The following is a 12051-nucleotide window of genomic DNA, read 5'->3' on the forward strand; positions in this document are numbered from 1 at the left end:
GCGTCTGTCGCGACTCAGGATCCACAGAATGTGTCGCCATACTAGGCTCACACGCTGAGATGATCCGACGATCAGAACCGTTAAATTCTGGTTTATCTGCGTTAAAGTCTTCCTAGAGAAAGTTAGGCTGAATGAATGGTTCTAGCCATCACTACGCTAGATGAATTTACAACATTAAAATGAAGATTTTTAACGGCCTCTATTAAACTATGGAAACAGAATCCCAAGATCACCAATGAAGTATGATTGTCCTTTCATGTATCATTATTAATATACTTAGAAGATGGACAGTTCAACTTATCAGAAAAGCTTATTGTGTGGGCCCAGATGGGGGATACATGTTGAGAGATCTTAGTCGCGACTGATGCAAGATGAACTTTTCTTTTAAAGCGAGCCCTCCCACATTATTCCCTCGCATAGCTATTCCGCTCCCTATTTAGTAGGGATTCCTTTCTCCCGTTCTCACATCATTCTCTCTCCGATCGGACGAAATCTCAACCCGTTGGGTTTCTCTGCAATCTCTCTATCGAAGAGCTATTACGATCGTCCCCTAAACAGGTTTCTCTCTCTCTCTCTCTCTCTCTCTCTCTCTCTCTTCCCATTTTTTATTCGCCACCGCAGTCTTCGAGGTGAAACACAAACTCGAAGGCGGTTCGTGGCACACGTGCGAGATCTTTGCCATTCATCGGGGTTGTTCCGCCGTTGAAAAATGCCCCGGCCGGAAGCCAAGTTGAGCCGCTTATCAGGTTGGCCACACGTGTGTCGAATATGAACAGTTGGTCATCTGTTCCACTTAATGGGTTGACCGGAATAGTCTCCAACATCTCACCCAAGCTATTTTGGGCCCACCTTGTTGTATATGTGAAATCCAATCCGTCCATCGGGTGATAAGCCTAATTTTCACCATCAATAAGAAATATCAGCTGGATGAAATACTCAGATGTGCCACACCGCAGGGAACAACGTCCCGAAACCCCTAACTCCAAGCGTTGTGGACCGAATAAGTTTTGGAACTGGCTGGTTTCTGTATCTTCCGTTCATCCTGGTGAGTCACACCGGATGAACGGGTTCGATGGGAGATAGCCACCATGGTTCCCACACGTGCAAATCTATGGCTGGCGTCCATCGTCATTGTTCTCTGTATTGTGGCCCACTTGAACTTTGGATCTGGCTGCTTTTTTGTCACCGGTTCCTAGCACGGGGATTGCACGTGATGAACGGAGGGGATTTCAAATTACGACATGCTGGCCCCAAAGAGCTTGGGTGTTTACACGGTGTTGGAGACGATTCCTTTAGTAGTTGGTTTTTATAAGGTGGAGTCACGTTATACGCGCGCCGCGAATCAGTCCTTTTCTTGAATCCTGATTTAACAAACGATGCCGCATCTCCCGCGAGTCAGTCGTTTTCTGGAATCCTGATTTTACAAACGATGCCGCATCTGCTTTAATGGCGAGTGGAATGGCTAAAATGCCTTCGCACGCTATTTTTCTAGCAGGTGGTGGGCGCGGATTGTACCTGGTCATTAGGTATATACCTGGTGACCCGACTGTGTGGCCCACGTTGATGTATATGATTTATCCACTCCGTCCATTTGTTTTATCAGCTGATTTTAGTCTTCTAAACAAAATATAAGGCAGATCTAAATCTCAAGTGGTACACACCGTAAGAAACAGTGTGGATAATGACGGAAAAGATAAATAACAGCTAGATCCATAGTTTCAACGGTAGGCATTCAATTCCCTCTTTTTCCTGTTATGTGGTCCACTTTAGCTTTGGATCTGTCTCATTTTTTGGATCATTTAATGAAATAATCTGGCATAACTGATGGGCGGCGTGGATGAAACAAAAACTCAATGTGGGCCCCACAGAGTGGGGTCAACAAGAGACATCTGTGGTGACCTGGTCAATACGCGTCTGGGGTTGGTGGAATTGGTTCCGCTATCAGGCTGCATTCCAGTCATTTCACTCGTCAGAAGGCAGAAAAGCATGTGCGTGCATTGTAAATAGGAGAAATACTTTGATACTCCGTTAGGGCCTGTTTGGACGCCCGAAATAAGGCGAATTACATGGGATGGAATTACGTGTGAGGATTGCATTTATGACGGGCAGTAAGTTGTCGGGTACCAAGGTGTACTGCCTTATCCCATTCCTAGCCGGAGTCTGTTTGAGTTCCGTGTGGGATTGCAACTATCCCACAGGTTATCCGACACAGGCTGTTTGGATACCCCGTGGGATTCAATTGCGCAGTCGGACGCTACCCCCGGCCTCGGCCATTGTACACACTATACAGCTGGAAATTACTCAGAAATTGCTACGTGGCATACCGAAACTTCAAAATAAACCATCCAAATTATGATCACTCTTATTTCGTCGTCGAAATATTAAATTGCTGAAACAAAACATTTATTGGACGGTTAAAAATGAAAATTGTCCATTGTTTTTTAATTTCAAAAAACAAGCATCCACGACTCAAAAGGGCATTATATAATCTGGTTTTTGGAAAACTAACAAAACATTGCGTTTCCCGATTTAATCGGTTTAATTTGGATTAATATGTGCCACGTGTACCATTTCTGAGTGCCTGCGTATCCAGCTTTACACGCAACCGAAATATTAATTTAGAACTCTCCTTTCAATAAAAGTCATGGTACGGATTTGAAAAAGTGGGGGGACTTATTTAATACTCTGGCTGCGTATGCCGCTTGATACGCAGGCACGTTGGCATATGTAATCGTGGAACCTACTGAAATTAGATTGATTTAACGGTTCCTGAAGACTTTGTTTGAAATATGTCCATGTGATATTTTTCATTCCCACCCGTCCAATATCCAATAAATGTTTAGAAATCGAAGAGTTAGATAACCGGATGATAGATTATAATTTTTCCCGTGATACATCTAAACTGATCTCTACAATTTGGACGGTTAGTCTAAAGTAATTGTAAAACTTGTATGCCATTCTGCCTGTGTATCATCCATCATAGCTTATTAGAGTACCAGAGTATTTCTCAAATAAAGGCATTGCTTTGGAAAAGCTGGAATAATTTGATCCTCGGCCTAAGGATATGTATGGCATTTTTGAGGGCCTTTTGTTTCTACAAGTAAAGCTGGGATTGGGGGTTGGTGATCTACACCGTTGATCTGATGGGTCCCGACGTAGATGAAGTATGACGTGAAAATCTCCGAGATTGGAAGCCCTACACATTCAATCTCTGGCCTTTGTGTTAACAAGGATTAGGATTATTTGAACGGAGACATTGGGGCACCGTCCATGCATGGACGGTCCACCAAGGTTCCCATGAAACGAGAAGGACGCGACTTTACCGTAAACCGTGTTACAGTTAGGTTCTGTAACCGATGCTTTTTGGGTTCCACCGATGGCCGTGTGACATCCAGTCCGTCCATCAGTTTGGCCAGACCATTTTGGAATATAAGCCTGGGCCACACCATAAGCAACAGTGGGGATTGAATTCCCACCATTGAAACTTTGTCAGGACCCACAGAAGTTTTGGATCAGTATGATATTTGTGGTTTCCAACATCTTGGTGGAGATCACCATTTCTTGAGACCCACCCACCAAAGGAAATCTGGTTTTTCTCTTCATCCTAGTAGGACTCGCAGGATGAACGGATTAGATGGTATATAAACATGACGGTAGGACCTGGGAAGTTTTCAGCGGTGGGCGTCCCCATCCTCATTGTTCACAGTTGTGTATGGATCACTTGAGTTTTGGGCTCAAGTCTGTGATTTCATTTGGAGCCTCTGATGAGTTACTTTTAATGCGGGCCGTCCACTGTTCAAAGCCCAACTAATTGGATGACTGTAACGGTTTGAACATTGGAGTACTTTCCTTCCAATGTGGACCACCAACCTCTTTGTGTGAAACAGGTGATCCTAACCGTTGGAGCAATAAATTTCTAGCCTTTTTGGCCCATGGGCAACCAACAGGAGGCCCACCGGGTTGAAGGTCCAATTTTACTTTAAACGTAGTGATCCAAGTTACACCTATCCATCTAAAGCGCTAAGAAATGATAGTTTGAAGAGGCGATTCATGACACCCGTGCCCACGTCGAATGTGTGCGAATCACGGACTTTCAATAGGTTGGGTTTCTCTATAAACGGAAGTGTTCCTATGACTTAAAGCTGTGGGGCCCACCACAATCTCCGTGTGACATTCACTCCGTCCATCAGTTTTGCCACTCACTCCGTCCATCAGTTTTGCCGGCTCAAATTAGGATGCAAGCCCAAAAATATGGCATATCCAAAACTCAAGTGGGCCATACCATAAGAAAAAATGGAAATCACCTCATGAACGGATTGGATGGCAATCATGGCATATAAAAATCACGATCGCCCGTGAAAGTTTTACTGGAGGACCTTTCCATCCCTACTGCTTTATGTGGTGTGGTCCACTCGAGTTTTGCATCTGCGTCGTTTTTGGACTTACCATCTAACATAATCCAGCGAGACTGATGGACGGAGTGGATGTCACACAGACATTACTGGGGACCCGATAGCTCTTTGGGTTACAGGAAACTCCCGTCCTATGCAAATATGCACTGGCCCACACCAATCAAGTGTAGGACATGCTAACGGCGGACCCACCTGATGAACGGGCCAGTTCTCGCACGTGCACGCCATCTAGTTTTGTAACACATGCCACATGAACCTTTCAATGCAGCCTCTCTGAAGGAAAATGAAGGTGATAGAGAAGATCAAAGCTGCATCAGATGAAGGGAAAGCCATCTTCTCCTTCGAGTTCCTGACACCGAGGCCCAAGGAAGACCTCGATAAGCTCTTCTCGATGATGGGACGGATGGTGAACCACGGTCCGTTATTCTGCGATCTCACGTGGCGGGCCGGCGGGCGTGAGGCCGACCTCACCCTTGAAGTCGCCAACAGGATGCAGAATGAGGTCGGGATAGAGACGCTCCTGCATCTGGCTTGCACCGGCATGACGGTGGAGATGATTGATCACGCCCTCGACACCGCCCGAGCCAACGGCATCCACAACATCCTGGCCCTCAAGGGTGATCCTGTCAAGGGGCTCGCACCAGTGGAAGGAGAATTCACGTCTGCTCTTGAACTGGTAAATATACTCTAATCCTCCTTAATTAGTTGGTGGGCCATGGTTATAAATCCATCTTGTTCTGGCACATTTCATGGAAATCGGATTCTGAACTCAGTACGCTCTTATCGTACTGAGTTACTCAGTAAACTCAGTTGGGCCCACCTTGAATGTATGTGGTCTATCCACACCATCCATCCGCTTTTCCATCTAATTTAAAGCGTCTAGCCCAAAGATCAAGTGGATCATACCACAGGAAACAATGGGGATAATGATTTCCACCGTTGAAACCGTGTTAGGCCCCCCAGTGATGTTTATTTGTCATCCAACCTGTTCATAATATCATACAGGCATGGATGAACTAAAAACACAAATATAAGCTTGATCCAAAACTTCTGTGGCCCCAAGAAATTTTCAATGGTAGAAGTTCAATTTAACTGTTTCCTGTGGTGTGGTGCATTTGAACATTGTATATGCTTCATTTTTGGGCTAAGGCCCTAAAATTATCTGGGAAAATGGATGGACGGAGCGGATAAAATACATAAATCGTGCTGGACCTCGTAGAGTTTACTCATTACACTAAGCGTAGTGAGTTACTCACTACGCAATCCGCTTGACCGTCCATACGTCTGCCAATCTGGACTACCTGTCCCCATCCTAGATGGGCCATGGTCTAGATATCATCGATCAGCCAATTTTGACCATCCAACCAATGTTTACCCACTTCAAAGTTCACTATCAAACGGTCAGCATCAAATGAGTTTCTGTTGTGGGGCCTACCAGATGGACGGTTTGTGGGCGTCTGACTCGGACTAGTTATCGATCCATGTGTAGGCATTTTCATTTAAGTCCGCTGATGGTTTAAATCTAATAATGGGAATGTTGTATTGGTACAGGTGAAGCATATTAGAGCTAGGCATGGCGATTATTTCGGAATCGTCGTTGCTGGTTATCCAGGTAGTCTTTAAATTCTTCATCATGCATACAATGCAATGGGTTGTACGGGGCAATCCCATACAACTATCTTCCCATTGTACATCTGGCATAGTTGGAGGTGGATGGGGACTGTCCATCTAGTGGTCCCTGATGTGGATGGTCTACAGTTTGGAAACCATATTGACCCAACATATTTTTCATATGCCGACTGTTTTTACCACTCACTATTTTCGATCACTACCTTCCATCTTTAATTGCAGTGATCGGAAGGCCACGATTGGCTGATAGGTGTATTTTTACATGGTTCATCCATGTTAGGTCAGGTCCCAGTAAATGGATTGTCCTGATTGATCATCTCCCCTCCACCTGCATTGCTGGATACTTGTTATTTGCGCGAATTTTCACAGTGGGGTCCACTGTAGATGGTGTGTAACCCCAGATCAGAGTATCTCTAGTAAATGGCAGTCTGTTTGTTGAACTCCGACTGTTGACTAATTTTCATCTTGACCCTCCATTAGAAGTCTACCAATTGGCGAGTTACGATCATTGATGCGGTCTTTGTTTTATGACCGATCTACGGTGGACCACACGTCTTGGACAGTTTAGATTGAGATGCACATATGCCAAGCGTACAGTAGCCAAGTGCATGCATATGGTTCATCCCATTTTGACACAGTATCAAAGCTTTTTATTTTTCGTACAGTGGGCCTCACGAAAGTGTGTGTACTGACATGGGTGTGTACCAACAAGCTAACCCTTAAAAAAAAAAAAAAAAAAAAAAGTGTGAGGGGCTGTCCCACTATGGAAAAGCACTATTCCGTGTGGAAATGGATCGGATGGACCCCACCACTGACAGCCCCAAATGGATACTGCAGGTGCACGACATGATGTGGGCCCTTGATCATCATGTTGCCATTCCACTACTACACGGGAGAGAAAAGCTTCGTTACTCTGGCAGGGTGTGATGGATGATTCGCAGGCACTTAAGAAGTACTTCGAAATTGCCTTTACTGTCCAAGTTATAAGTTTGCCCTAACCCAAAAAATAACACTTTTAAAAATGAAAAGTCTCCAATAATACTATTTCAACAAACAAGTGTCCATTGTTAAAAGAAACTTTGTAATTTTGACTCATCGACGGTGAGTTTCACTCCGTATCAAGCATCATACAGGACCAGAGTATCAAATAAATTCCCCTTTCAGAAACGAAAGGTCGGAATGGGTTTGGGTCTTAACCACCCATCAAGAAATGGTCAATTTCGGGTCTTAATTTTCAAAAGAGAAAACCTCAGATCCTCTGTCAGAATGTGACAGTTGATACTCAGAAACTTGGAAATTACCTAGAAATTGCATGCGTGGCATACCAATGATTCAAATTAAACTGTCCAAATTGCGGGTCCCAATTTGTATGCATCATGAAACCAAAATTTATGAATCTGATTAGCTGATTGATGGATTGCTGGACATTTATTGGACGGTTAAAACTGAAAAATATTCAATGGTCCTGTTTCAACAAGCAAGTGTGAGCAATTCAGAGGTTTAGATTGCAGGAAGTGACTCAGCGACAGTACGTTCCACAATTTAATCAGCTTTAATTTCAGTTAAGCTGTATGCCACGTGTATAATTTCTGAAAGCCTGCGGATTAAGCGTACAGCCAGAGTATTATTGACTCCACTTTTCAAAAATTGGCTCTATAATCTTCTCCTTGTTGGCAGATGGACATCCGTCAATCTTTGCTGAAGGCAGCGACGCCCCCACGGAAGAAGCCTACCAAAATGATCTAGTCTATTTGAAAGAGAAGGTTGATGCTGGAGCCGATGTGATCATCACACAGCTGTTTTTCGATGTTGATTCATTCCTCAAGTTCGTCGACGACTGCCGTAAGATCGGAATAACCTGCCCGATCATACCTGGCCTCCTCGCAGTCTCCACCTACAGGAACTTTAGCTACATGACTAGGATGTGCAAGCCCAAGATCCCAAAAGAGATGAAAGATGGTTTTGAGCTTGTCAAAGACAATGAGGAGGCTTTGATGGAATATGGGATAAAGATAGGGACTGAAATGTGTAAGAAGATCATGGCCCATGGGATCAAGACATTGCACTTTTACACCATAAATAGAGAGAAAGCGGCATTGGCCATCTTGAAAAATCTTGGGTTAGTGAGCGAATTAGAAGGCGGAGATCGAAATGGCGTTGCCTAAAAGATTGAAGGAAATAAGCATTACAAGAACCAATGGGTTTTTTTTTTTGGGGGGGGGGGATTTTGAAAAATAAGCATATCATTGTTTTGGAAAACCAATGAATGGTTGATGTTGTAGCTGAGTCGTGGCCCAGGTAATTGCAAAAGGTTATGTATATTTATTTATTTTAATGCCAGGAACCGGTGATTCCCGGTGGTCAAATTGTGGTTTTGATATTATACATCCTGCTTCTTAAAGTGGCGTAAATAATATATGACCACTAATCTGCAAGGTGAGTAAAGATTCAAATTTCTTGGTACTTGTTTTGGAGCCACTGCAATACGATGTGAATTAGGATAATCTGATCAAAAGATGAGGTAGGTAGGCTACATGATGTAGGACTCATTTGAGCCGCTGCAATAGGAAGTGAATTAGGGGGAATCTTGTCAAAAATCTGATAAGCCACGTACGTGGCACAGATACATTCCTATATAAAAGCAGTAGTTCGTCTAATTCAGGCTTAGTGTTCAATATCTATATAGGTGTTTGAAGTGTGAACAGTAAATTAGCGATATAATGAGGGGTCAGTGAGAAAATGCACATTTCAATTCAAAATTGAAATTTTAGAAAAACTTTACTATTTTAGTAATTTTAAATTTTGCCATATTTTTTTCTTTTTATAATTTTAGATTTTCATTTTCTACAAATTAGGCTTTGGATGAGTTTTACTATTTTTAATTATATTATAGTTAAAAGTATTCTATTTTAGATAATTTAGAACTATAATTTTATATTTTTATTTATTAGTAATATAATTGAGAAATCATATACATTAGATATTATTGAATAAGGTTATTTGAATTTTTTATCTTAATTTCTTATGAATTCAAGATATTACTTGTGGTTTATATGTGCCATCCAGACCGTTTATATGACCCTTATCATCGCAACGAGGGTACTCGCCAAAAATCACGCAATTCTGAAACTCGAATGGACCACACAAAGTGAGTTTTAGAGGTTTTAGGCGACTTTTACACTTTCCTATGGTGAGGCCCATCTGAGTTTTGGATCAGTGTGATGTTCGTAATCAAGATCTAACATGGGCTGGCAAACCTGATGGACGGGTTGGATCTCATCCACAGGAAGTTGTCCATTCACGTCAGTAAATAATCAGGCCGCCTAATGACTTGTCCTAGTTACGCACGCAAGAGTGTTAATAAACTGTGCGGCCGATATCATAACTAAACCCCAAAATTAGATCATGAAAATGATATTTGTTTTGTAATTTGGATATCTGACTTTTCATTTCAGCCGTCCATCAGTGTCCACCAATCAGGCAAATCAAAGGTTGAGGTGGGCCTCACCACAGTTTGATTTTACATTGTCCTCGCGTGCAGTCGTGAGATGGCGCTGATTACATGAGGTGGCTCAACTGATGGACGGGGTCGATGTCACATAAGCAAAACGGTGGGACACGAAGAAGTTGGGTGTTGCACGCGCTTCCAACAACAGAAGTTCCAGATGATTCCCTTCGAGCACACGTGTGAAAAGCGTACACTGTACGGACGCGGATTGCCTTCAACCCTTCCTACGGTCGGAAGGTAGGCCACCGGTAGGCGGGGCCCACTTGATGTTCGTTGGAAATCCACCTTGTCCATCCGGTTTTTTCCAGCTGATATCACTCGAATGGGCCACGCGAAAGGAAAAAGTGGGAAGAGAAATGCCTGCCGTTGAAATGTTTATATGCCATCCAAAACGTTAACCAGGTCATTCCCTCCGGGATGAGAGCCCCTCAAATGTTTCAACGGTGGGCGTTCAATCCACACTTGTTCCTGTCTTGTGGCCCACTTGAATTTTGAGTCTGCATTCATGTCCGAGCATAAGTTAACAAAACGGATGGACGGGGTAGATTTCTTACAAAACATAACGATAGCCCCACCTAGCTTCCATGTCGCAGGCAATGGCCAATCTGCGGCTCTGAAACATCACACGGGGTTTTCCAAAAAAATCACACCGATTGCACAATCTTAGCCATCCGAACTCGACCACGGAATTTGGACGGCTGAGAATCTTATTCTTCAACCTTCCGTCAGATGGTAACGAATTGGACGGTTATATTCGTCTGTGTCCATCCTTAATTTTTTCTCACGAAACCCAAAGAATAGGATCCCAAAGGATTTTTAATAAAACCTGCAAACATCACCACAGCCGTTGATTCAAACCTGTCAGTAAACAAACGGTATGATCGCCTTCCTCGACTTGGGATACTCTTCCGGGAACTTCTCCAAATACCACCGTCGATGACCCCTCGCCCTCGGCACCAGATTCGCACACGTATACAGGAAGAACGCGAGGCCGGCCCAGCTCCACGTCATCAGCGCCCAGCCCAACCATTCTATCGCCTCGCCCAGATAGTTCGGACAGCTCACCAACTCAAACATCCCGCCACGTGGCACCTTGTACCCTCCGCCTGCCTCCCTCTTCAGCCTCACCAGAGCCAAATCCGACCGTACGTTCAAGACAAAACCGCTAACGAAAACTGCCAATCCCACCAGAAACCGCCCCCAAAACCACCATCCGGGATTCTCGAGATCCGCGTAGTGGGAGATCCATCGGGTCTGGAGGTAGGCGTTGAGGAGGTTGAAGACAAAGGCCAAGAAGGCGATGATGAGGGGGAAGGTTGCACGTGCGGAGGCACGTGCGGGCCTGAGGTAGAGGGGGTAGAGGCACGTGCGGTGGAAATAGTGGAGAAGGTAGAAGGAGATGAGGGCAACGGCGATGGGGTTGGAGCGGTTTTGGCCGAAGGGGAAGAGAGAGAGGGGGATGAAGAGGGTGGGTGATTCCATGGTGGGCCATGCAATGGAGGGTGGCAAAGATGGGCCCCACCCGGGCCGGAAGTGCTTGCCGTACGGGGCTTGGAAGAATTGGAGGGAGAGAAACGTCATTGGAGTGATCAGGTAGAGGGAAAGGAGCGAGATGGAGAACAATGAGTGGTCTGATGATGAGTTGGACGGTGATGATGAGGCCATGGTGATGGACTGCTTTTAGGGTTTTGGTTGCGAGAAGGGAGAAAGGGAGGTGAGCGACGAGGTATTTACTCCGTGAAACTCGAGACGAGGATATGAACAGTATCCTCGAGCTTTGGGTTTAGATATTTGGGGCTCAAAAATCAGTGATCCGGATCATTGGTCTGAATGAGACCATTGTTGATAGGGGAACCACTCGAATATACCGTGATTGAACAATGATAAGTATTCTGTTGGTGTCTTGGAAAATTGACGGCTGAGATTAGAGCACAGCGATTTTCGGAAAGCTGGAAGGGGATTAGGGAGAAGGGATCCCGACCGTTGGTCTATTGGGCCCCGTTGTGAGCGGGTATGCTTCAAAAATTACCCAAGAGGAAGATACTAACTGCTAATATTGAGTGGTGGTTGTATTTCTTATATTGACCGTCAATTTTCAAGCTTGAAATTGAGAGGTCATGGCCATCTTATGGAGGAGATGAAGGAGGCATAGTCCAACACGGTGGGGCATGATAGATCAACTGTCTGGATAACGGAGCCATGTGTCGTACATGTACAAATTGAGAACCCTTGTAACGTTCATGTCCTCGGGTCCAGGACCGAAGATATGATTATGGACTAGACTAGCGTTTTCACCTTGTAATTTGTACTGGTGGAGCCATGGCCTAGTGAACTTAGACCGTTGGTTTGATGGACCTGATAGTGAATGGATCAAAGTACTCCAGGCCCATTGAATATTGGACCCTTTTCAGTTGATAGTGGGCCATCTCTGTTAAAGATTGAGTACTGGAAGAGATCATTGGCCCACTGTCCACACATGGGACTGTCTTTAAGACGATGGTC

At 44.5% G+C, this 12051-nt stretch overlaps 2 protein-coding genes across 3 annotated transcripts; one reads left to right on the plus strand and one right to left on the minus strand.

Moving 5' to 3' along the window:
• Positions 1 to 401: 401 nt before the first annotated feature.
• On the plus strand, positions 402 to 8251 carry LOC131243933 (methylenetetrahydrofolate reductase (NADH) 2-like). 2 transcript variants are annotated; one of them, XM_058243565.1, is made up of 4 exons: positions 402 to 558; positions 4681 to 5088; positions 5964 to 6024; positions 7719 to 8251. In XM_058243565.1, exons 2-4 carry the CDS (start codon positions 4696 to 4698, stop codon positions 8204 to 8206), a joined length of 942 nt encoding a protein of 313 aa, XP_058099548.1. In that variant the 5' UTR covers positions 402 to 558; positions 4681 to 4695; the 3' UTR covers positions 8207 to 8251. The 2 variants fall into 2 exon arrangements, with proteins under 2 accessions (XP_058099548.1, XP_058099549.1); XM_058243566.1 differs by lacking the exon at positions 402 to 558 and adding an exon at positions 1905 to 1988.
• Positions 8252 to 10347: 2096 nt separating this feature from the next.
• On the minus strand, positions 10348 to 11323 carry LOC131243934 (steroid 5-alpha-reductase DET2). The gene has a single exon (XM_058243567.1). It carries the CDS (start codon positions 11212 to 11214, stop codon positions 10411 to 10413), a length of 804 nt encoding a protein of 267 aa, XP_058099550.1. The 5' UTR covers positions 11215 to 11323; the 3' UTR covers positions 10348 to 10410.
• Between the last annotated feature and the right edge of the window lie 728 nt (positions 11324 to 12051).

The sequence above is a fragment of the Magnolia sinica genome, chromosome 4, assembly GCF_029962835.1.
Source record: "Magnolia sinica isolate HGM2019 chromosome 4, MsV1, whole genome shotgun sequence".
Classification (NCBI taxonomy): domain Eukaryota; kingdom Viridiplantae; phylum Streptophyta; class Magnoliopsida; order Magnoliales; family Magnoliaceae; genus Magnolia; species Magnolia sinica.

Bases quoted from the DNA above. Each gene is read 5' to 3' on its own strand.
- LOC131243933 (XM_058243565.1), top strand. From the start codon at position 4,696: ATGAAGGTGATAGAGAAGATCAAAGCTGCATCAGATGAAGGGAAAGCC. The intron at 5,089-5,963 runs GTAAATATACTC...GTATTGGTACAG, and splicing joins TCACGTCTGCTCTTGAACTG to GTGAAGCATATTAGAGCTAG. The intron at 6,025-7,718 runs GTAGTCTTTAAA...CCTTGTTGGCAG, and splicing joins CGTCGTTGCTGGTTATCCAG to ATGGACATCCGTCAATCTTT.
- LOC131243934 (XM_058243567.1), bottom strand. From the start codon at position 11,214: ATGGCCTCATCATCACCGTCCAACTCATCATCAGACCACTCATTGTTC.